We start from the raw sequence: 26,810 nt of genomic DNA on the forward strand, positions 1-26,810 counted from the left end.
TTCCTGATCTTTACTTCCTTCGGTTTCTGGTCGGGATTTTGCCAGTGTTACTAGATGAGTCGTGAATATCCAACACACAGCTTCATTCAGGCTAAAGGTTTGCATGTATTTGTCACTGTACAGTGAAATGTGTCCTCCGCATTTAACCCATCTGTGGTTGTGAACACACACATGAACTAGAGGCAGTGAGTACACACACACCCAGAGCGGTGGGCAGCCAACTCCAGTGCCCGGGGAGCAGAGAGCTCAAGGGCCTAACAGTGGCAGCTTGTCAAGCCCGGGAATCGAACCCACAACCCTGTTATTGATGGCCCGGCGCTCTAACTGCCCACTACCTTTTCCCATCTTCAGCTAATAGGTGTGACAATAGTGAAGCAGAGTTTAACACCAGCCGAAAACCCATGGCATTATGAAAAAGACCTATTTGTAGATCTTGCTAGCACCGGTATTCAAAAGCTCCTCCTCAGCATTTAACCATGGCAACACGTTAAAAAGACATGTTAGAAAACATTCAAATTGATGCTCCATGGCTTCACACACACTTCCCCGGCAGCATCTTGTTGGAGAATCACTGAAGGTCTTAAAGGATACACCAGTCGTGTCCTATGATTTCTCCGAAACAAAGAATGCATTTTTCAGCGGTATCCTTTGATGACGTTACAGCTGAGGAATGCAGTTTTAATAATTAAAGGAATAATCTTGCCCTCTATCACTAATTTCTTTTACATACTAACATTTGTTGAGGAGGATTTGAGCTTGGGGCGGTGGTGGCTCAGCGGTTAGCGCACCAGGCTATTGATGACAGGGCTGTGGGTTCAATATCTGGACCCTTGGGCAAGGCCCTTCGATCTCCCTGCTCCCTGGACACTACAGCAATGGCTGTCCACCACTCCAGGCACATACGCTTACCTCACTGCACTGCTGTGCACGGATGGGTTAAAGGTGGAGGCCAAATTCCATCTGTGTCCAACACTAATGCTGAATATGATAGTCTTGTCTAAAGTAATACATTTCTATACTGCCTTATATCAAAATAATGTGTTCAGCAACAACACCGTGTGTGTGTGTGTGTGTGTGTGTGTCAAACAGCATGAAAGCAATTTGAATTGTTCTTTATTTGTTTGGATAAAAAGTCCAACACAGCTCACTTGTGGTAACACAGCACATGATATCATAGGCAGAATACAGGAACCCAAACCTCAACCTTCATCATTCAAATGAACTTTTGATCCAGGCCTTCTTGGTGAGATCCAGTCAGAAACTGTAGAACAACGCCACCCTGAGTGTTAGCTGAGTTAACACACAGACCCAAACTGTTTATTGGGGCTGCTGCATTAGTACTGTTGTTTTCAGGATGACAGTGGTGGATTCAGTGGTGGTGTGTGAATTACCGCAGGGTTTGGGGTTTTAATGCACGGAACCCAATGACCCTCACTCTGTGCTCCCCCATCAGCACTGTGGTGAGAATGATGTGAAAGTTCAGTTCCAGAGTTTAGAGAAATGTCAAATGTATCCCGATCCCTCCTGTCTTACCCCCTTAGATGAGACATGTTTACGTTTCTGAAATGTGCTGCTTTAGTGGAACTACGAAGCACAAGCAATGGAAGCATGCTCATCAATTTGCATGATGCTAACTGCACGGTTAAATCATCACACACTCTTCTTAAACCAGGTTCTTAGGTGATGTCTGTTGCTTATGTGGTTTCTGACACTGTATTACTGTATTATAAGCTTCCATTATTTGTTAGATACATTATCCTTGTAGCTCCAGTGCTAATTGGTGGGGTATAAGCGTCCATTACTTGTTAGCTACATTAGCCTTGTAGCTCCAGTGCTAATTGGTGGGGTACAAGCGTCCATTACTTGTTAGCTACATTATCCTTGTAGCTCCAGTGCTAATTGGTGGGGTATAAGCTTCCATTACTTATTAGCTACATTATCCTTGTAGCTCCAGTGATAATTGGTGGGGTATAAGCGTCCATTACTTGTTAGATACATTATCCTTGTAGCTCGGTGCTAATTGGTGGGGTATAAGTGTCTATTACTTGTTAGCTACATTATCCTTGTAGCTCCAGTGCTAATTGGTGGGGTATAAGTGTCTATTACTTGTTAGCTACATTATCCTTGTAGCTCCAGTGCTAATTGGTGGGGTATAAGCGTCCATTACTTGTTAGATACATTATCCTTGTAGCTCGGTGCTAATTGGTGGGGTATAAGTGTCTATTACTTGTTAGCTACATTATCCTTGTAGCTCCAGTGCTAATTGGTGGGGTATAAGCGTCCATTACTTTTTAGCTACATTATCCTTGTAGCTCCAGTGCTAATTGGTGGGGTATAAGCGTCCATTACTTGTTAGCTACATTAGCCTTGTAGCTCCAGTGCTAATTGGTGGGGTATAAGCTTCCATTACTTATTAGCTACATTATCCTTGTAGCTCCAGTGCTAATTGGTGGGGTATAAGCGTCCATTACTTTTTAGCTACATTAGCCTTGAAACCAAAGAAGCTAACTTTAGACACAACAATTTGTCCGACAGTTACTTATAAACAGCTACATAAATAAGAGTGCAGACAAGTTGATAAATAACATGCACAACTTGCACAGCTGTACAGATGTTAATTTTCTGTAACTGTTTAAATAATTATATCTGTAAACAGTTATTTTTTTAACAGATCTTTATTACTTTTAGTACTTTTTAAAACATATTGTTCTTATTCTATTCTTAATTTAGTGTATTTTTCTCTCTTAGTGTAAAAAACAGTTTGTGTGTTTGTTACATGTCATACTTGTGTTGCTCACACTTGGCGAGATTCTGATTCTGATTTATTTTGTGATGTTTAGTTGATATTTGTGTCATCACTTTCAGAAACCACGTAAGCAAGTGCACTAAGTCGATTACGTCTATTTTAAGCACTTAGCACAGCTCCCATGATTAAATATTAGCTGTGTTAGGCTTGTCACATCAGACTTATGTGTCTTATCGACAACATTTTCAGTAAGAACTGTTAAGAACTGTTACGAACTGTTACGAACATTTGCAGTAAGAGCCGTTGAAATATGCTGGGCACAGGAAGATCCACAGGAAGTCGAGAAACAGTACATTTGGTATTTCTCTAAACGTTCCCTGCAGCTCTGTGCAAATGTTTGTGCACGCCTGCTCAAAATCCACGTATAGCTGTAAGTGTGAATAAACCACATCCTCTATAGAGACACACTTCTGCATATTTAAATACACAATCACTGTTTTTACTGAATTTAACAGATTGGAAAATAAAACATAAAATTTGCAATGTACAAAAATCTGGCATATTTATGCCATTTTGGTTTGTTTTCTGATCTCCGTTTTTCTGGGACTTGCAGTTTTCCTCACAAAATCACAGGAGTCGATTTATACTATGCTTGTGAAATTTCTCTTAGTCAACCAACTACGAGCCCCCATATCAAATTAAGTACTTGATTCCAGTTGTTTTGCAGCTCATTTTCTCACATTCCTGCAAAAGTCTGTATACACTGTTCAGTTTTTAACATTTGATTAACATTTGTAAAATTCTTTCATTTTTACAAATCTCTTTTATTGTTCAAAATGGGTTTGTGTTTGGTAAATCAAAATGTTTACATGGTAAAAAATGTTTAACTTAAAAAAACAAAAACAAGCTGAGCCGTGATCTAACCTAGTCTATCAAAACAGTGAAACAGGTAAATCCAACGTTTTATGTTTTTCTGAAGCGTTAAATAGAAATAAATAGAAATTCTGTCTAAAATGTAGAAGATTTGTTCACATATTTACACAATACATGTTATTTAAACAGGGGTGCCTAAACGTTCAGATCACCACCAGAAGCTGTGTTCATGTGTGCTCCTTGCGTCCCAGCAGCTTCTTAAACGCCTGCTTGAAGTCCTCGTTGAAGCTTGTGTACAGCAGTGGGTTAATCAGCGAGTTGACGTAGCCCAACCAGGTCAGGAAGTCCGACACCTTACGGGACGGGTGTAGCACCTTCAGGCCCACCAGCAGCTCCTTGATGAAAAAAGGCAGCCAGCAGGCGATGAAGGCCCCCAGGATGAGGCCCAGGATCCGCGCTGCCTTGCGCTCGCGGGAGCTACAGATCTGGTTGCGCTCGTCCGCCAGCGGGTCGATGTTGAGCTGGTCGAACTCCATGGTGGGGTCGGATGTGGACAGGTCAGAAACGCAGAAGGCGTGAGTAACCCGGCAGTGGTTGAGGTGTGAGTTCTGGCTGTCTGTGCTGCGGCTGCTGAGGTGGCGTGACGAGCCACGCTTCTGATACAGTGTCTTGGCGGCGCTATAGATGCGCGAGTACAGGATAAGGATGAGCGTCATGGGGATGTAGAAGGCGCCGAAAGTGGAGTAGATGCTGTAGCCAACCTGGTCGTGCTCTATGAAGCACTCACTCGTTCCGTTGGTACCTTCTGCACGGTGCCGCCAGAACAGAGGTGGCACAGAGATTAAGATGGAGATGGCCCACACGCTGGTTACCATGGTGACCGCGCGGCGGGGGGTCCTCTTCCTGGCGTACTCGATGGCCTTGGTGATAGCCCAGTAGCGGTCAAGCGCGATCACGCACAGGTGGAGGATGGAGCAGGTGCAGCAGGTCATGTCCACACTCAGCCACACCTCGCACACCACCTGGCCCAGGCACCACGTCTCCGTGCCGATGTACAGGATGCTCAGTGGCATCACCAGCACCGCCACCAAGCAGTCCGTGACGGCCAAAGAACAGATGAGGTAGTTGGCTGGAAGCTGGAGCTTTCTCGTGGTGAAGATGGCTGTGATGACGGCGCCATTCATGATAGCGGTCAGCAGTGCCAGCAAGCCCAGCGCAGATACCACTGCTAGGCGCTCCGTCACTAGGCCGGCACGAGCCGCTGCCCCTGGGGTGGACGTGGCATTGGTGCCATTGAGTGAAGGGGGTGTGCCGGAGCTTTCCCACAGGTATCGCTCCATCTCTTCCCCAGCTCGGGTGACTGTTGCCAGGCCACTGTTGGCCACCAGGGGGCACTGATTATACGCCCTGAGGGAGACACAAACACACATCGTTCATTCAATTAAAAAGGAAAAGGAAACACAGTTCTAGAAAAACGTACCAAGTCAGGTTACTGTTGGACCAACTGTTGGAACCTCTAAAAGTTCCATCAGGCCTGATGCCTGAAACTCTGTTTTTTTTATGGATATAAAAATAATCATTGCAATGGTTGAGTACCCTACTGTGAACCAAAATTTCACACCAAACCCACTAAGTTATACCAACAGTCATTAGTAAATGGAATAATTACACAGGCAGATTACTTAGAATATTTCCCAGTATGATGTTCTTTTTGGGAATTATAACATTTAACTTCTTGAACACTTGGTTTATTAATCATTTATGAAACTCAGGAGTCCCACAGGGTTCAATTTTAAGGCCTATGAATCTTAAGTTAATTCTGACAGTAATATAGTGGGCTTACATGCAGGGTCTAAGAGGTTAAAGGTCTACCATTCAGTAATTCTCCACTTAAGATGATGCCCCATAATAATGTGCACAATGAAGAGCTTTAATGAACAGTGTCAATAGGAATAAGTTGGAGTATCAACAATAACTGTAATGCTAATTATTTAGCATAATTTACCATGTTTTGTTTTTGTGAGTTAGTTCCTTTTTGGTTGCCGTCGTATAATTTGCACTCTGTTTGTTAGCAACATTAGCCTCATAGCTCCAGTGTAAGACTGAAGACCTCAAACATCAAACCTGGCTGATTGACTATATTCTGTGTCAGAGGTGTGTTTGGGAGGGTTCAACAAATAAAAATGTGATTGTGTTTCTAGGGCACGGCACTGTGTATAAAGCTGTGGTCACACTAAAAAAAAACAAACAAAAAAAAACAACATCAACAGCAAGTATACTGCTGTACACCCCCTACCATAACACACACACACACACACACACAGAATGCGCTGGAGTGGAAAACAATCAGACACTGTCAAAAACAAACAGCTGCTCTGTGCACTAGACAGTGGAAGAGACTAAGTGCTCAACGTGTGTGTGAGTGTGTTTAAGGGGAAATGAAAGCTATCAGCTTCTCCCGGTCTCTAATGCCTTTTTGATGGCAGCTGTACCATTGTGTGCTGCTGCCACAGTAAACTATAACAAACACATTAAACACAAATCAAACTGTTCTATAATCACTCAGGCTTCAGAAGTGGCCTGCTGTAATGTGTGTGTGTGTTTGTGCACGCGTGTTTGTACATTTTGAGAGTCAAAACCATTTGTGTTTAGTTCTTGGGGTTAATGTTCTAATGTTCTTTGCAGAGTGGTATATATATATATATAGCAGCAGTGCTGCTGGAGTGTTTAAACCCCTCAGTGCCACTGCTGGAGTGAGAATAGTCCACCAACCAGATGGGCACCCATCCTTACAAGAAATAAAAGTGTGTGTGTGTGTGTGTGTGTATGCGTGCTTAAAGGTTAAAACTCTGGTTCTCAAATGAAGCATTTCTTCCTTGCTGCACCGCACACAGCAGGTCTCTCGTGCAGTAGAAAGCAGAACACACTGACCTTTCCTTGTGCTATGGCCATGCTGTTTGCAGAGGCTTATTCATTAAAGGCAGGTGGAATATTTCAGGAGCAGCTGTCACTGTGTGCCTGCCCAGGCCTCTGCAGGCTACTCAGCCAAGGTCATGCAAGGATGGGGGGGGGGGGGGGGTCTAGGATGGTATGGGACACAGCCGCAAGTGAAGATAAAGAAAAAGAGACACATGTACAATGTACAATGTAGTAAATGTGGAAACATACTACTGAAGAATACAGGGGACATGCTGGCTGGAGATTGGTTTAGGTTTTGTGATTCTTGGATTTAGTTATTGGTTTTGCTGAAGGTTTCAGAGGTTTGGTCGATGTTTTGGGTGAGGGATCTGTTGAGAATATCTGAGGTTTGGTTGATGGATTGGGTGAGGGATTTGCTGAGGGTTTTTGAGGTTTGGTTGATGGTTTGGGTGAGAGATTTGCAAAATTTCGGAGGTTTGGTTGATGTTTTGGGTGAGGGATTTGCTGAGTTTCTGAGGTTTGGTTGATGTTTTGGGTGAGGGATTTGCTGAGAGTATCTGAGGTTTGGTTGATAAATTGGGTGAGGGATTTGCTGAGTTCCTGAGATTTGGGTGAGGGATTTGCTGAGTTTCGGAGGTTTGGTTGATGGTTTGGATGAGGGATTTGCTGAGTTTCGGAGGTTTGGTTGACGGTTTGGGTGAGGGATTTGCGGAGAGTATCTGAGGTTTGGTTGATGGTTTGGCAGAGTGGTTTGCTGAAGGTTTCTGGGGTTTGGTTGATGTTTTGGGTGAGGGATTTGCTGAGTTTCTGAGGTTTGGTTGATGGTTTGGATGAGGGATTTGCGGAGAGTATCTGAGGTTGGGTTGATGTTTTGGGTGAGGGATTTGCTGAGGGTTTCTGAGGTTTGGTTGATGGTTTGGGTGAGGGATTTGCTGAGGGTTTCTGAGGTTTGGTTGATGGTTTGGGTGAGAGATTTGCAAAATTTCGGAGGTTTGGTTGATGTTTTGGGTGAGGGATTTGCTGAGTTTCTGAGGTTTGGTTGATGTTTTGGGTGAGGGATTTGCTGAGAGTATCTGAGGTTTGGTTGATGAATTGGGTGAGGGATTTGCTGAGTTCCTGAGATTTGGGTGAGGGATTTGCTGAGTTTCGGAGGTTTGGTTGATGGTTTGGGTGAGGGATTTGCGGAGAGTATCTGAGGTTTGGTTGATGGTTTGGCAGAGTGGTTTGCTGAAGGTTTCTGGGGTTTGGTTGATGTTTTGGGTGAGGGATTTGCTGAGTTTCTGAGGTTTCAAGGCGTGGGGGGGGGGGGGGTCTAGGAGGGAATGGGACACAGCCACAAGTGAAGATAGAAAAAGAGACATGGGTACAATGTAGTAAATGTGGAAACATACTACTGAAGAATACAGGGGACATGCTGGCTGGAGATTGGTTTAGGTTTTGTGATTCTTGGATTTAGTTATTGGTTTTGCTGAAGGTTTCAGAGGTTTGGTCGATGTTTTGGGTGAGGGATCTGTTGAGAATATCTGAGGTTTGGTTGATGAATTGGGTGAGGGATTTGCTGAGTTTCTGCAGTTTAAAATTAAAATTGTTTATAATGCTAAGATACAATGTTTTTGTGCAACAGCAATAATAAGCGTAACAATTGAAAAAGCCTGATTTTCACAGAGACAGAAATTAAATGTAAAATCATGACAAAATCATCATCATCATCATCAGTTCTGTCTTTTGTCCAGAATGTTCAGAACCAGAGATGGATGAAGAAGTGAATGAAGCTCTTCTTCATTAAATAAAGGTTCACAGATCATCCACAGGGTGGAAGTAGAGAGGGAGTGTGTGACAGAGTGAGACGGTTGGTCTGTCTCTATGAGAGATGTTGAAGCGAGAGCGAGAACCAGTGTGTGTGGGTGTGTAGGAGAGAGAGAAAGATAAAGCCACTTCAGATAATAGAATGATAAGATACCCTGTGTCTCCAGGATACGCTGTAAATAAACCCATTTCTCCCTCACTCTCTCTCACTCACACACACATATCGCTCCTTCTGTACACGAGAGAAGAAGCTGCTTCATCGGTTTCTGTTTTCATGCATCAGAGTGTTTGAACTGCACCCCAAACTCATAGTTCCTCACAGCGATAGACTGTCAAAATATCAGATTAAACAGACGGCTGTTCTGTCATTACAAAGAGAGAGAGAGAGAGAAAAAGACAGGGACATGGAACAGAAAAGAGTGAGAATGAGAGAGAGAGAGAGAGAGAGAGAGAAAAAGACAGGGACATGGAACAGAAAAGAGTGAGAATGAGAGAGAGAGAGAGAGAGAGAGAGAGAGAGAGAGAGAGAGAAAAAAAAAGACAGGGACATGAAACAGAAAAGAGTGAGAACGAGAGAGAGAGAGAGAGAGAGAGAGAGAGAGAGAGAGAGAGAGGTGTCTGATGTAATGGGTTAAGTTAAAATTGACATGCTGGTGTTTACCTGTCTGAATTAGTTTGCTGCAACGCCACCCTGTGGTGTGGTGTCATTGCTGCAGGCTTTGCTATGCATGTATTTACTAATAACTAATAAATAAAATGAGTCATCTTGCATGTTTAAGGTTGTAGTAACTTGCAGACTCCTGCAAATGGTGTTGCATGAGGATGATGGGGCTATATATATTTGCAGGGTGTGTGACGGGATTCATGGATTGAGAAGAGGTGGTACAGCACAGTGAATGTCTTGTTGGATGTGTGGGAAATGGGCCGCAAAGCAGCCTTCAGGATTTTTTTGTCTAGGGAGATTTTATTCCTACATTTTTAAAAACTATTTTCCCCCCATTTTAGTCATTTCCATTTTTACGGTTCTACCAGCACTGGGAGGGCGAAGGCTAGCATGGGCTTCCACCGCTTGGAGGAAAACACTAAGCACCATGTCAGTTATGTCAGCTAGTCCTGAGGGATGGGGTAGAGAGAGGGACATCCTACCAAAGATTGAGGCTTACACTTATGACGTCTGTGCCTCTCGGGACTGCTGAGAATATAGATTTTGAGGCTATATAATGGAGTGAGTACTGGGCCCAAGAGAAGCAAAGGGTTAAATAGGAGGTCTTGGACCCCCCCCAACACCTTGCTTTCACACTTTTTGGAGTTCATCTCTCTCTAGCTAGTCTTCAGGGTTTACTCTCTCTGGTTGTTATCATTATGCTTTGGCATTTGTGCAGCGGTGGTTGCCGTTTGTCTGGTGGTCTCCATTGATTTAATATGAGCCTACATTAGCAGCAGCTGCTTTCAGCGGCCCACACACATAGCAGCCCACCGGGAGTTGTCCCGGTCCTCCCTAAGGGAAGTGCATCCTTCAGTGGGTAAACTGAACTGTTTGCATGCACACGGATACAAAAAATTCTGAGACTATTGACGCTCCATTAAAAGACATACTGTACTGTGTACAGTAAATATTCCGAGAATTGCTTAGGTTGTGTCAGCTCACGTTCACCAGCTTAGCTCTTGACCAGCAAAGAGAATGTTTTTGTTTGAGCATAACCAGCATGACTAGCACGATTTCGCTGATTGACCAGCATGACCTATATTACCAAGCTGGTTGAATAGCACGACAAGCATGACCAGGCTTGTTGACCAACATGAACTCTACAGAGTGTTTCTGAGGCCGTTGGTTGCCTGAGGCAGCAACCGGCGAACCAACGGCAGCTAGTCGCCCAACTAGTGGGTGACATCCAAGGGCTCACGAATCTAGTACAGACTTCGTTGGAGCCCGCTAGTCTTTCCCGCCAAGTCACCAGTCCGTATCCGATGGGCATTCTGGATACGTATTCTGGCGATCCAGAGCTTTGCGAGGGGTTCTTGGGGTTCCGCGCCATTTTGGTTTTTGATTGTTTGTCATGTGACTATTCTTTGTTTGGTTAATGTGTTACACCTGTGGGCTGGTGTATTTAAGTAGGGCTAGTGCCAGCTGCCGGTTGCCGAGAATTACTCGTAATGCACCGCATGCACCCAGGTTATTCAGTTAGGGCGGGCGGGCACAGCGGCATGGGCGTGACATGTTCAACAACGCCATTTTGCATGACACTGGAATGCAATAATCAGGAATTAGCTGGTTGGCACATTGCCATTGAACTGAAAGACTACTTAAGTTTATCAGTGTATGAGCGCTAGACCCTGACTAGAACTAACAACTAACCATTGCTTATGGTTGTATAATTTGCAGTATGGTGTCCAAATGTCCTCTTTCTCCCCAAATGTCCTCTTTTTGGAATCTAAAAAATGTGTGGCCGTGATTTATTTAATTGCGTACGTTGGATTTCTAAACTTAGCTGACCAATTGTTTTTGGTTTACAAGGAGAAAAAGATAAATTCGATTTTGTTCAGCGATAAAACTGTCTCCACCGATTACAGTTCCAGAAAACATGCTCAAACCAGCAGCTGTAAGACTGTCCAGATTTAGCACACGGTTGAAGAAAGTGTGTCCAGAAGGGGCTGGACTGACCCTGGCCACACTGTTCTACAGTGAGGAGGAGGAGGAGGCTGTTGTTTCTGTGGGATAATTGTAGTAATTAGCTGCTGTAATATGGCAGCCTGGCAGCGATAGCACTGGAGAAAATAAGCGCGCCCCTGTCTCTGAAGACAAGGTGCTTTGTACCTTGCTGTGAGTTTACGCTGGTGGGTGTGTGAGCGTGATGATGCTCGGAGTCTGAATAAAATGTTCTAAGAACTGCAGCTGTCACTTGAGGTTTCTGCATTGGAACTGCAGCACTACTTGTGCCAATACAGGGCTGCTTAATTCTGGTCCTGGAGATCTACCACCCTGCAAAGTTTAGCTCCACCCTGAATCTAATACACCTGATCAAGATAATGGAGGCCTTCAGGAGCAACTGAACTCTTCAGGGTGGTAGATCTCCAGTAGAAAGTTCTTAGGCGATTAGAGCATCCTAAACACATCCCCAATAAAGGTGCTCTAGGGACGTCCTGATCAGGTCCAGTAAATCTGAATTGGGGTCCAATCCAGCCATATTTTTCAGTCATATTTTTATTTATAATTATATTTGATCCACATTCTATCTTTTGTTTTTGCCACTGCTTTTCTGTGTTAGGGCTCCATAAATAGATAGAAGATAGAAGTCCAAGATAACCAAGCAGTTCAGAAATCATAGCGCATTCACCACACTATCAAACACAAGCAGTCCAAAATAGATGAAAATATACATAGTAGACACAGTAAATGATTTATGACATTAATATTCAATAGCTGGAAAATAAAAGCTTGGGGTTGGGGCTTCTTTTTTCTAGCTTTTGATGCAACACAAACAATAAGCATCTCAGACTACTTCCTAAAGAACTTACTTCCTAAGCAACTTCTAGAACTATAGAGGAGCTTCTTAGTACATCCAGGATTTATCAGCATAGGACATAAAAGACTGAGACTGGCTCCCTATTTAATTTCTCCATTTAATTTGGAATGGACAATTCATATAATAAACTGGCAAACAGTACAGAGGAACCCCATTTAAAGACTCAGCCAAGGCAGAAAGTAGTTGGAGCTGAAGAAGCAGGGTTCTATTACAGGAGGTACCTTTGGGTAAAATACATTATGTAAAAGCGTAAATGACCCTGGTTAGTTCAACAACATGTATTCACTGTTAAAAGCAGAAATGTGGAGCAGAGGACACAACAGTAGGAATGCCGAACATGAACTCAGCACACAATGAACAACGGGACTCATAAATAACCACAGAATTCAATTTCCTTCCCCACTAAGAGAGTGCTTCAACTGCTTCACTAAGCTGATATTTACGGTACATGCACATAAAGACAATTCTGAAAACACAAAACATGCTGGAATGAGCTCAAAACCTTGAAGACAACAGGGAGTGTAGCCTGAACGCAGATCATTTTTCAGCATTCCTATATGAAGATGATTACAAAATGACCAAATTCTACCGAGTTCTAATAACATTAATATCCAGAATGAAGCTCTAATATCATTAATATCCAGAATGAAGCTCTAATAACATTAATATCCAGAATGAAGTTCTAATATCATTAATATCCAGAATGAAGCTCTAATAACATTAATATCCAGAATGAAATTCATTAATAACATTAATATCCAGAATGAAGCTCTAATAACATTAATATCCAGAATGAAGTTCATTAATAACATTAATATCCAGAATGAAGCTCTAATAACATTAATATCCAGAATGAGGTTCATTAATAACATTAATATCCAGAATGAAGCTCTAATATCATTAATATCCAGAATGAAGCTCTAATATCATTAATATCCAGAATGAAGTTCTAATAACATTAATATCCAGAATGAAGCTCTAATAACATTAATATCCAGAATGAAGCTCTAATAACATTAATATCCAGAATGAAGTTCTAATATCATTAATATCCAGAATTAAGCTCTAATAACATTAATATCCAGAATGAAATTAATTAATAACATTAATATCCAGAATGAAGCTCTAATAACATTAATATCCAGAATGAAGTTCATTAATAACATTAATATCCAGAATGAAGCTCGAATAACATTAATATCCAGAATGAGGTTCATTAATAACATTAATATCCAGAATGAAGCTCTAATATCATTAATATCCAGAATGAAGTTCTAATAACATTAATATCCAGAATGAAGCTCTAATATCATTAATATCAAGAATGAAGCTCTAATAACATTAATATCCAGAATGAAGCTTTAATATCATCAATATCCAGAATGAAGTTCTAATATCATTAATATCCAGAATGAAGCTCTAATATCATTAATATACAGAATGAAGCTCTAATAACATTAATATCCAGAATGAAGTTCATTAATAACATTAATATCCAGAATGAAGCTCTAATAACATTAATATCCAGAATGAAGTTCATTAATAACATTAATATCCAGAATGAAGCTCTAATAACATTAATATCCAGAATGAGGTTCATTAATAACATTAATATCCAGAATGAAGCTCTAATATCATTCATATCCAGAATGAAGCTCTAATATCATTAATATCCAGAATGAAACTCTAATATCATTAATATCCAGAATGAAGTTCTAATAACATTAATATCCAGAATGAAGCTCTAATATCATTAATATCCAGAATGAAGCTCTAATATCATTAATATCCAGAATGAAGCTCTAATAACATTAATATCCAGAATTAAGTTTTTATAACATTAATATCCAGGTTTCTTTAAACTAAAAAAAAAAAACAACACATTGCACAGTGCTTACATATACACTATTTGGACAAAAGTATTGGGACACACTTCTTTATCACTGAATGCATATGTTTCATCCAGTCCCTTTCCCACAGCTGTATAAAATCAAGCAGCAAACCATGCAGTCTGCCTTTACACACATTAGTGAAAGAATGGGTGGTTCTATAGAACTCACCGAATTCCAGTGTGGTACTGTAACAGGATGCTACCGTCACCTACAACATCACCTGCCTGACTGCATTGTGCCAGCTGTAACATTTGGTGGAGGAGGGATAATGCTATGGGGTTGTTTTTCAGGGCCTAGACCCATTAATTCCAGTAAGGAGAAATGCTTTTGCATAGCCATATGCAAAGGGTTGGAATGAATAAGACATTCTGCACAACTGTATGCTTCCAATTGTGGAAACAGTTTGGGGAAGGCCCCTTTCTGCCACAGTGCACAAAGCAAGGTCCATAAAGGCATGGTTGGGGTGAGTTTGGTGTAGAAGAACATGACTCCTGACCTCAACCCCATCTGACACCTTTGGGATGAACTAGAAAAGAGTCTACGAGCCAAGCCTTCTTGCCTAACATCAGTGTCAGCCCTCACAAATGTTCTTCTACAAGATTTTGGAGTGTGTGGGAATCCAGAAGTCCTTTCCAGAAGAGTGGAAGCTGTAATAGCAGCAAAGGGGAACCAACTCCATACTAAAGCCTATGGATTTAGAATGGGATGTCAAAAAAAGCTTCTACAGGTGTAATGTGTAGGTGTCCTGGTATCGCTGTCCAAGCAGCACTAGCATTACAACACTGGTGTTTACAGTAGTCATATGAACAGATGCTGTAATGCGTCATGGAGCCTGACTGTATGACGTGTTATACACATCATTATAACCCCTTGGGATCAACTGTTCAGGCTTATGACACACAGTGTGGGGTATTTTGTGGGTCATGTAGCACCTCACTGATTCATTTATGAAGCATTGTGAATGCATGATCGATGGGAAGTGTTACTTTTTCATTAGTTGTCTTTTAGTGTCATTTATTTATTTGTCTCCTCATACGCACATTTTATTTTGTTCTATTATTCTGGGTTTTTTTTATTCTGGTTGTAAGGTTTTACTTTTGTAATTTTTATTGTTCCTAAAAATAACCGTAGAAATGTATTTGAATAATACACCATAATAACCATCAATTAGATGCTTTAGATTTGATATTCAGCATTTTAATTGATCAATTTACTTTAATTCCCTCCTATAAACCTAACCCTGATTCTAAACCTCACCCTAATATGCAACCCTAATGAGAGACTGTAGTTATATGAAAACATACTGCGTGAATCTGGTGGTCATACTCTGCAACAGACTGTTAGCATTGTGCTAGGTCCTTGGCTACCCCCTGCTCTGTGCAGGAGTCAGTGTTCTTCAGGGAACAAATCTCTTACATGTGACCTGCAATGACACCAAAACGAAAATAGACAGCTGCTCCCACATGAAAGATTGTACATAAAGCCAGATCGATGAGTGTTCCAGTGGAGGATGAAGAGCCATTAGCAAGTTATGATTATTTTATTACTCTGGTAAGTATTATTCATCCACGAAAGTGCAAGAGGAGGCTGATTTACTGTTAAAATGATGAAGGCAACACCCCTCCCCCTAAAACAGCAGCTCCTGTTCGAAGAAAAAAAAAAAGAGGCTAAAGCTGATTGCTGATTGCTGAGGCCTCTGTGTGAACCTGTGATTTTCATCCATGTATTTATTTATTTAATTAATTAATTTTATGCTATTAGTCTGCTGTTTTCCACACTGATCACCACAGATGACTTTATTAATCATTATTAATCTAGAGACACTGTGAACGTGGCTCTGAGATTAGCTTATGCTAACAGCCTCATTAAGCATTAATAGCCATCAGTGATGGTCAGATGATGGCGGGGGGGTGGGGGGGCACATGCATAATTCAACTTTCTGTTTAGCACACCATTACACTTCAGGCTGATCAAAGCACCACAGCATTAATTATGATCCACATAATGCCTCAGTGGACAATAGAGCTCTAAAAAAATCATACATTACAGTTGAGTGCTGCCGGCAGGAGAGGCTAGTTGGTTCAGCAGCAGAATGAAGTGACATATACTTTCGCTTCTGTGTCTGTATGTGGACTAGGAACAGACTCGAGGTGCCCAACCTTGATCCTGGAGGCCTCCTTTTCTTCTGCCCCCCCCCCACTTTAATGCCTAATTTAACTCAGTGAAGACTTGCCAATAAGTTAGATAGTTGTGTCAGGTGTACTAGAGGCAGAAACATCCGCAAAATGTGCTGGAGAGCTGGCCTCCAGGAGCAGTGTTGGTGTCTGCTGTAATAGACTATTCAACTAGTTCACCGCTCGACTAATAATTCCACTACTGAGCGCTGTAGGCAGCAGTCAGCTCATCTAGGGCAGTGCCTGAAATACATAGCAGGCATAAACTGTAGAGCACAGACAGAATAGAAAACAGCTTTTCTGCTAACCACAAAGAACAGAGCACGCATTAGTCTGCTAATATGACAAAAGATAAAGGCTGCAGGCCTTGTATGATCCTGTCATCAACTATGTCTGTACCTTCTATGTGAGAGGTGAGATTCTGCGATCTGTGGTGATTTAAGCAGGATGTTTACATTAGACAGTGTGTGAGAAACTTGACTGTAGTGCAGACCTCCAACCTCAGAACACAGCATCTGCCACCACCCCTGCTGCTATTAGAAAGCTATTAACACCCTGTTTGAAACATTAGAAACTTTTATAATGTTTACAGGAATGTAGATAACGTAAAGGGACTGTATTCCAAGAATCCTGGAGCATTTTTGTGGTCCAGTCATCATGAAATGTGGGAATATGTCAAAAAAGTATGTCAAGTATTTTTAGGTATGTCAGAAATTGAATAAAGTCATAACATACTGAAAAATGTATATGTATTTTTTACTGTAACGTAAAAGACCAATTCCAGTATGTTTTCACATCATCTGTGTGTAGACTTGGCTCATAAGTGTGTGTAGCCACTTGTGCACTTTTGCTACATCAACTTGGAACTACATCATGTGGGCAAGTACAGAACACTCAGTCACCTACAGTGTGTTTACAGCAGCCTACTGAAACATCTTGCAGTTCTCACTCTGATTAACAATCAGTTTTAGTGAGGCAACACACACATGGCAGACAAACCGGACACACAGCATAAATCTGCTGTCAGGTGCAGAGAAAGGGATGACTTGCCCAGGTGAAGATGTGTTAGTCTGAAAAAGCTTCACAAAATGAGGTAGCTATTGAGTCTTTTAGAAAGCTGCTGTTTGTCAACAGACATTTAGCCCACTCAGTCCAACCCTACACTAACCATCCACTCTGTCCAACCCTACACTAACTGTCCACTCAGTCCAACCCTACACTAACCGTCCATTCAGTCCAACCCTACACTACCCGTCCATTCAGTCCAACCCTACACTAACTGTCCACTCAATCCAACCCTACACTAACTGTCCACTCAATCCAACCCTACACTAACTGTCTACTCAATCCAACCCTACACTAACTGTCTACTCAATCCAACCCTACACTAACTGTCCACTCAGTCCAACCCTACACTAACCGTCCATTCAGTCCAACCCTACACTACCCGTCCATTCAGTCCAACCCTACACTAACTGTCCACTCAATCCAACCCTACACTAACTGTCCACTCAATCCAACCCTACACTAACTGTCTACTCAATCCAACCCTACACTAACCGTCCACTCAATCCAAGCCTACACTAACTGTCCACTCAGTCCACTTAGTCCCACCCTACACTAACCGTCCACTCAATCTAACCCTGCACTAACCATCCACTCAATCCAACCCTACACTAAACATCCACTCAGTCCAACCATACACTAACTGTCCACTCAGTCCAAACCTACACTAACCGTCCACTCAGTCCAACCCTACACTAACCGTCCACTCAGTCCAACCCTACACTAACCGTCCACTCAGTCCAACCCTACACTAACCGTCCACTCAGTTTATCTCTACACTAACCGTCCACTCAGTCCAACCCTACACAAACCATCCATTTAGTCTGTCTCTACACTAACCGTCCACTCAGTCCAACCCTACACAAACCATCCACTCAGTCCAACCCTACACTACCCGTCCATTCAGTCCAACCCTACACTAACCGTCCATTCAGTCCCACCCTACACTAACCGTCCATTCAGTCCAACCCTACACTAACCGTCCATTCAGTCCCACCCTACACTAACTGTCCATTCAGTCCAACCCTACACTAACCGTCCATTCAGTCCAACCCTACACTACCTGTAAATTCAGTCCAACCCTACACTAACCGTCCATTCAGTCCCACCCTACACTAACCGTCCACTCAGTCCAACCCTACACTAACCGTCCATTCAGTCCCACCCTACACTAACCGTCCATTCAGTCCAACCCTACACTCAGTCCAACCCTACACAAACCATCCACTCAGTCCAACCCTACACTAACCGTCCACTCAGTCCAACCCTACACTAACCGCCCATTCAGTCCAACCCTACACTAACTGTCCACTCAGTCCAACCCTACACTAACCACCCATTCAGTCCAACCCTACACTAACCGCCCATTCAGTCCAACCCTACACTAACCGTCCACTCAGTCCAACCCTACACTAACTGTCCACTCAGTCCAACCCTACACTAACCGTCCACTCAGTCCAACCCTACACTAACAGTCCATTCAGTCTGTCTCTACACTAACCGTCCACTCAGTTCCACCCTACACTAACCGTCCATTCAGTCCAACCCTACATTCAGTCCAACCCTACACTAACCGTCCACTCAATCCAAGCCTACACTAACCGTCCACTCAATCCAAGCCTACACTAACTGTCCACTCAGTTCACTTAGTCCCACCCTACACTAACTGTCCACTCAATCTAACCCTGCACTAACCATCCACTCAATCTAACCCTGCACTAACCATCCACTCAATCCAACCCTACACTAACCGTCCACTCAATCCAACCCTACACTAACCGTCCACTCAGTCCAACCCTACACTAACCGTCCACTCAGTCTGTCTCTACACTAACCGTCCACTCAATCCCACCCTACACTAACCGTCCACTCAGTCCAACCCTACACTAACTGTCCACTCAGTCCAACCCTACACTACCCGTCCATTCAGTCCAACCCTACACTAACCGTCCATTCAGTCCCACCCTACACTAACCGTCCACTCGGTCCAACCCTACACTAACAGTCCATTCAGTTTATCTCTACACTAACCGTCCACTCTGTCCAACCCTACACTAACAGTCCATTCAGTTTATCTCTACACTAACCGTCCACTCTGTCCAACCCTACACTAACAGTCCACTCAGTCCAACCCTACACTAACTGTCCACTCTGTCCAACCCTACACTAACTGTCCACTCAGTCCAACCCTACACTAACCGTCCACTCAGTCTGTCTCTACACTAACCGTCCACTCAGTCCCACCCTACACTAACCGTCCACTCAGTCCAACCCTACACTAACCGCCCACTCAGTCCAACCCTACACTAACCGTCCACTCAGTCCAACCCTACACTAACCGTCCACTCAGTCTAACCCTACACTAACCGTCCATTCAGTTCATCTCTACACTAACCGTCCATTCAGTCCGTCTCTACACTATAACCGTCCATTCAGTCCATCTCTACATTAACCACCCATTCAGTCCATCCCTACACTAACCGTCCACTCAGTCCGTCTCCAAACTAATTGCCCATTCAGTCCATCTCTACATTTAAATGTCTAAGAACTGTTCCTCACTTTACTGCTTTTCAAAATAAAAGATGTTAAGGAAGTCCCTACAATGAGTGTGCAAATGCAGTGGAAGGTAACTCATTTAATCTGTTAATTAGATTTTTTGATGATTTTTTGATGATGATTTCTTCATTTAGTTATTATTTCTTTATTTTACTTAATTTATTTTATTTATTTCTTTTCTCTTGTTATGCTTAGAGAACCATGTCTTGTATGATCTCCATGTTGATTTCATATCGATTGCTGTGTTAAATATCTACTGTGCAATTAAAATGAACACAGACTGATCACACATAGTCTAACACCATAAAGCCATTTAGAAAGCAATTGCTCTTTATCAATTAAGAAGAGGAGCTTTTGTTGAAATTGGCTGACAGACCACATTGTTGTAATTTATGCGTGGTACATGCCCTTGCTCACGGCCCTCAAAGCAGTCTCCGCTCTCCAAAAAAGACAGAGAGATAAACAGAGGGATGAGAAAGAAAGGAGAGAAGGAGAGACTGTGTGAAAGCAAGAGATACAGACAGAAGTAAGAGACGGGGAGAGAAACAGAGAAGGAAAGAAACAAAGAGACAAATAGTGACAAAGAAAGAATGAGAAAGAGAGAGAAACAGATTTAACATTAAGTGGTAGGAAGGTACAGCACACACACATGGCCAGGTGTGTGTGTGTGACTTTGAAAGCTGTAGATGCATGGAGGCTCTCGATCAGAGCTGAACTGCTCTCTCTGCTTTTCTACTGGTCTGATACTAAAAGCCTGCCGGTCTGTTTACGGCCCTGGGGTGTTTCTCCTCGGGCTGTTTGGAGCCCCCTTTCAGCCCCCCGGCGGCCAAAACAAAGAGTATAAGATGAGTTTCTCCTCACATTTCTACTTCTTCAGGACCGATCATCTGTTTGGGTTTTACAAACTTGCCAAAAGAACGAAAGAAAGGACTTCAGGATGGCTGCTTCTGCTTTCATATGCCATATTTTTGTCCTGTTTCAGTATCCCCCTCTTCTCCAAGCTGTCAACTGAAACTAAAGTGAAAAGCTGAAATGTCACAAAATTAAACAACAAACCTCTCAGCGCAACACTTGTCAAAATCACGCCGCAGAAATATATATGGAGTGAGCTCACACAGAGATTATGAAGAAGAAACAATGTATGAGCAGGTGTCTGAATACTTTTGTCCATATTTGTATATCAGTATAAAGGCTGTCTTTGTAGCACAAATGCACAACGCTATGGTTGAAAAAGAACATTACAAAACCAATACCAAAACCTCATTGTAGATGTGACGTATTGTGGTGTGAGCATTATCGTTTGGGGCTGCCGTGCTACCTGGATGCCTTGCAATGATTGAAGCAATGCTTACTTACTTTTTCTAGCCTGCACTGTGGAGGTCTACTCAATCTGCTCAACAAAAGACAGGGATAGTACAACTCAATCTGACATTACAATTACATTACAATTTGAATTACGTGTTAATTAGACATGAGCATGGAATGTATGATAAGAAGTCAAGTCAAGTCAAATTTATTTGTATAGTGCTTTTTACAACAGTTGTTGTTGTCACAAAGCAGCAAGAACACACTTCATTTCCAAATTCTGCTTTCCAACCCACCAAGACATGTTTGGTGTCTTATGTTTTAGCACTGGAGCTACAAAACCAATGCACCTACAAAGTTGTGGAAGCTTATACCCCACCAGTTAATTCTGGAGCTATGAGCCTAATGTAACTAACACATGGGGTTTACTAGGTAGCAAGGTTAAATCATCACCTGTGGCCTGAACGTTTTAAGGCTCTGATGGGAAAAAAAACAGCCTGGCCAGCTTAAGATGATTAACCAGCTAAGGGTATATTTTTTTGTTTGATGGTTTAGCTGGTCTACAAGCACTATCAACCAGAACAAGCTAGACCATCAGTATGATCAAGCTTGACAATGCTGGTTGACCTGTAAGCTGGCTGACTAGCATGACCAGGAAAACCAAGCTGGTAGACCAGCATGGCCAGCAAGACCAACATGAACAAGCAGGTTAACCAGCATGACCAGCGTGGCAAGACCAAGACCAAGACCAAGAGCTGTTTAGTCAGCTAGCTTAACGGCATAGCATGTAGCATTAGTACCACCAAAGACCAGCTACCAGCAAAAGCTGGATTTGTCAGCAGGGAACAACAAGGAGAACAGGGAAGCTTTTGCTGGCAATGGTCAAGAGCCCTTTGAGCTTCAAGTTTGGCTCGGCTTGACCTGCCGTCCTTTAAGATCCATGGAAGACAAGCATCCAGACTGCTTTCTGTCCTGGCACTGAAGTGGTGGAGCGAACTTGGTGGAACTCCTGGGTGTCTGAATGGCAGAGTTGTTCGCTGTCCATCAAATGCCGACGAAATACCCACCTCTTCCAAGAGTACTTGGGCCTTGGGACTATTGTGGTCTCCATACTGACTTTTGTATTTAGTAGCGTCTAAGCTTAGAGGTATCTTTTGGATCCTAGCCGATACAAACTAGCCAGGCTAGTCTCAGTGTGCTAATCAGCAAGGCAGCAAGGCTGATGGAATTTGAACAGAGGATGCATGAATTTTGTGATACATGCTTTGTAGCCTTTATTTATGTGGTTGTTAGCCGTGCAACCGTTAGCTCACTACTTAGTAACAAGCTAGCAGGGAAAAGTCATGACAGCATCACGCTACAGATGGAGAAGTCTTTTGGTACTTTTTGAAAAGTGTTGGGTCTTAACGATTTTTATCAAAAGTGTCAAAGCAGACACTTCCCTGCTCAGGACCAGCTGATTTGATGGTCAAAGCTAGTCTCTGATGGTCATGGTGGATGAAAAGCTGGCCATCCAGGTGGAAACACATCCTGTACTGGTAAACAAATTAGTTACGCTGTTCAGCCAGTTTAGCAATCATGCAAGGACTGCAGGATGGCTTTCGTTTACCACTGTACATCTCTCTCTCTCTCTCTCTCTCTCTCTCTCTCTCGACTTTTATATCCCCCTGCCTTTCTTTAGCTTGGGCTCTTTACATGCAGACCAGGGGGTTTCGATTAATGCTGCAGGGAAACGCAATAACATTTATCGCAGAAGCTAATCGGCAGCGGGCTGCTCTGAGCTCCGAGCGGATCTGATAGCATGTTCCCGTCCTTTCGTTCGTCCTCCACCCTCCACGACCCCCACAGTCTGGATGTGGAGAAGACAGATATACACTATTGCTTCCAGGGGATCTGTGCTTGCTGTTGCTTGGTCCAGACACACACTGACCCGTCAGGAAGACTCTGAGTGCTCCTCTCCCAAATCCCTGAAGTGTCAGAGTGCTGGAATGCTGCACGTGTTACACAGCCCTCAAAACTTTCCCTTTAATCACACTGCGGCACGCAGGTAAGTGTTTCTAATAAAGTGGCCAGTGAGTGGAAGCACAAGGTAGGGGTTTCTAGTAAAGTGGCCAGTGAGTGGAAGTACAAGCTAGGTGTTTCTAATAAAGTGACCAGTGAGTGGAAGCACAACACAGAGGTTTCTAATAAAGCGGTCAGTGAGTGGAAGCAACAGGTAAGTGTTTCTAATAAAGTGGCCAGTGAGTGGACGTACAAGATAGAGGTTTCTAATAAAGTGGCCAATTAGTGGAAGTACAAAGTAGGTGTTTCTAATAATGTGGCCAGTGAGTGGAAGCACAAGGTAGGTGTTTCTAATAAAGTGGCCAGTGAGTGGATGTACAAGTCAGGGGTTTCTAATAAAGTGGCCAGTGAGTGGAAGCACAAGACAGAGGTTTCTAATAAAGTAGCCAGTGAGTGGACGTACAAGACAGGGGTTTCTAATAAAGTGGCCAGTTAGTGGACGTACAAGACAGGGGTTTCTAATAAAGTGGCCAGTTAGTGGACATACAAGACAGAGGTTTCTAATAAAGTGGCCAGTGAGTGTAGGCACAAGGTAGGTGTTTCTAATAAAGTGGCAAGTTGGTGTATGATCAGACATGTTTATACAGTCGACACCAGCATCAGCTCCGTAAGCACTGCCCAGATGTTCTAGCTAATTTCTCTAATGTCTGGCCATATTGCCCAAGCACAGTTTAACAAAGTAAAACATACGGTAATCAGGGAGCATCTGTTCATGCGGGTTCAGACGGCACAGAGGGGACCGACAGATTTTCAGCTTTTCTTCTTTGCATCTTTTGTTTCTGTGAGCTCACTGTGGAGTGTGTGTGTGTGTGTTTAAAAGAGAGAGAGAGCGAGAGAGAGAGAGAGAGAGACCGTGTTCTGCTATGAGTAATGCTAACATTGAGTAGGCTGAGGATTTGACCCAGGTCAGCCTTATAAACATACACACTCACACATTTTCTTTAACACTTTCTATCTGAGGCAGAATTATAGCACCTTCCTCTTCCTCTCGATCTCTCTTACACTCTCTCACAAATTATCAATCTCACTGTCTTTGTGCCTTCCTCTCTTTTTTATGCTCCTCTCACAATCTCTCTCTCTCTCTCTCTACTTTTGAACCCTCTTTCCCTCCTTATCGCTCTCTCTCTCTTTTCCGTCTCCCCTTTCCTCTCTTTGTTTTTCTCTCCTTCTCTTTTTCTCGCCCTCTCGCATTCCTCTCTCACACTCCTGCTCTCTCGTCCCTTTCTCTCTCTGCTCCCTCTCCTTACGTTCTCTTTCCTCTTTCTTTCTTGTTTCATCTTGTCTGTTTTCCTATGTCTTGTCCTCTCTCTCGCTCTCTCTCTCTCTCTCTCTCTCTCTCTCTCTCTCTCTCTCTCTCTCTCTCTCTGAGTGCTTAGTATCAGTGCTGACACCTCCACTTCACACAGGTGTGACAGGAAGTGACACGGCTGCTGTCGGTCACACTGATCATGTGCAGGTTCTTGGCACAATCCGGGGTGGCGGGGGGTGGGGGGGGGGGGGGGGGGGGAGGTGTGGGTAGGCTCAGCAGTCTGACATTAAAGCAACAGTTCAGCCAACAGTCCTGATTACCCAGCTGCCCCCTTCATCACCCCAAATCACCCAGGCCATGTTAGTTTTACACTGTAGCCAACTGGTGTCTTATTTACCAGCTTCTTATTCAAATCTTCTGTTTCCTACCTTTAATGCTGCAGCATCGCCTAGAACCGGGGCGTATTATGGGCTGCCCTCTTTTCCAGAATGTTTTGTACTTGCTTTCAAAGAAAATTCCCTCAAAATACAAATGGCTTTAGCAGGAACGGTATCTGATGATTAGAGTCAAAACAACAACAACAGCCATGAACCACACTGACTCAAATCCGCTAAATTGGTTCCTTTCTCTGGTGAAAGAGTTCTCTGTAATGGAGAACTTACTAAATGTAGTTGTGTGCCTTCCCCATCACCTGCAATGTCCCGGTGTCGTGACACATCCTACCCCCCTGACTGTTCCATTGGTTAAAATCACGCATGTGATGAATTGTCCATCTTCACACGACTGTTATACTTATATGCCAGATTCAAATTTATCTAAAGACATTTACTGATCACTGCTGAGAGGCTTTTATCTGGATAAAGCAAGTTCAACCATATGATACTGTAGTTGCTACAGGTAAAGCTAGTTATCGTGCACTTGCTATCCGCTATCGAGCTAACCTTGTGCAAGATCAGCAGATAACTGGGTTTCCAAATAAAAACAACCACTAGATAAATCACAGTGTGAAGTGGGGTAACTCGGCTGACTAAGAAGTAGCATGCTAGCTAAATCGTATGGCTAACGTGTTGGGCCCTAAATGGTCCTTCTGTAAGATGATGTCAGAGAGGGCAGGATGTGTGTGTGTGTGTGTGTGTGTGGGGGGGGGGGATAGGAAATGTCGTGCTCGGAGGAAAGCGCTCCCTGGATCCCTGTGCCAGTAAGGGGGACATGGCCAATTGTGCTCACTTGGGCTCCGGCTGCGGATGGCAATGCAACATAACCCAGGGTTCAAACACGTGGTTCTCTGGCCGTCTTAGTCTGCTGAGCCACCCGTTCTTGGCATTTTGAAATGGTTCTATATTGAAACACAAGGTTAAAGAACCCCTTTTAGTCAGAAATGCTACTGTTCCAGATCAAAGAACCATTTGAAGTACTTCACAGAACCCTGCTGCTATGAGTGTGCATTTAAGTACATTTGACAGACGCAGAATATCAGCTCCTACTCTTACCGCAAGACTACAAGGTTCTACGTAGTACTGAAAAATGCTTCTCTGACTCTATGCTCATCTTTTTACGGTTGGTTCTTCATCATAGAGAACTTTTTTTGTTATCTGTGGGTGAATTTGCATGTTTAGGAGGTTTCTAGCCTTATTCAGTACCATAAACACTTTATAGCAAAAGGGTTCCTATATGAAAAAGGGGTTCTTTGACCATTTCTGGTGCTATTTGGTAGCAAGTTCTACGTAGAACCATTTACAAAATGTTTTCCATCAGTGTGAAGAACCCTTTACGCATCTGCTGTCATGGTTCTATACAAGACTACTGCCTTTACTAAAGATCCTTGATGAATGTAGACCCATGCTTGAGTTTGGCAGTTGATACAGGGTGTGTGTTAGATCTGTTAGATAGTTCTAAAAAAAGGGTTCTTTTAAACACTGGTTTGCGCTATCTAGAACCTGTTTTTTAACGGTTCTATTGAGGATCTTAAAGAAATAAGAGGCAAGAACTGTTTCACTGACGCCTTCTTGTAGCTGTCATGGTTCTCTATTAGAACCAGTCACCTTCACCCCCTCCCCTCCACCTGTCCTGAGCAACAGCATCCCCCCCATCCGCGCCCCGTGACGGGAGCAGAGACGGAACTTCAGCTCACCTGTGTGTGTCCACCGTGCACGAGCGCGAGTCCGGAGGAGGAAGAACACGTCCAGAAGTCCATCACGCTCTCCTCCTCTTTCTCCTCATCTTCCTCACACACAGAAACACACGCACACACACACACACACACACAGCCAGCACCGCGCGCCGTAAATCCGTAGACAGAAATCCTCGCGCACCTGTCTGTCCTCGCGCCCCCCGTGTCGCGGTCTGTCGGGTTTACCGAGCTTTCTGTACCGCGAGCGCACTACTACTGCTGCTGCTGCTGCTGCTGCCGCTGCTGCTACCACCGCCGCTGTGCTACTGGAGGAGGAAGAGCGGGCACGGCCAGCAGGGGGCGCTGCTCACTGAGCCCAGCCCACACACACCTTCTGAATCACACGGAACAGCCCTTTCATTAGTGTGTTTTGTGTGAGGTTTATGAGACGGGAAAAGCACACCTGAGAGGAGTACTTCTGTGAATCTCTGAATTCTGCTTCATGTTTGAACACTTGAACGCTCTAGTAG

The 26,810-nt window shown here is 43.3% G+C and overlaps 1 protein-coding gene across 1 annotated transcript; it reads right to left on the minus strand.

Moving 5' to 3' along the window:
- Nucleotides 1-1,124: 1,124 nt before the first annotated feature.
- LOC140574639 (5-hydroxytryptamine receptor 1E) lies at nucleotides 1,125-26,581 on the minus strand. Its single transcript, XM_072694505.1, has 2 exons — nucleotides 26,302-26,581; nucleotides 1,125-5,026 (listed from the first exon to the last, which is right to left on the minus strand). The coding sequence occupies exon 2, from the start codon at nucleotides 4,957-4,959 to the stop codon at nucleotides 3,847-3,849; it is 1,113 nt and encodes a 370-aa protein (XP_072550606.1). The 5' UTR covers nucleotides 4,960-5,026; nucleotides 26,302-26,581; the 3' UTR covers nucleotides 1,125-3,846.
- Between the last annotated feature and the right edge of the window lie 229 nt (nucleotides 26,582-26,810).

This window comes from Salminus brasiliensis, chromosome 1, assembly GCF_030463535.1.
Source record: "Salminus brasiliensis chromosome 1, fSalBra1.hap2, whole genome shotgun sequence".
Taxonomy (NCBI): Eukaryota; Metazoa; Chordata; class Actinopteri; order Characiformes; family Bryconidae; genus Salminus; species Salminus brasiliensis.

Excerpts from the sequence above, each read along its gene's own strand:
- LOC140574639 (XM_072694505.1), bottom strand. The coding sequence starts at position 4,959 with ATGGAGCGATACCTGTGGGAAAGCTCCGGCACACCCCCTTCACTCAAT.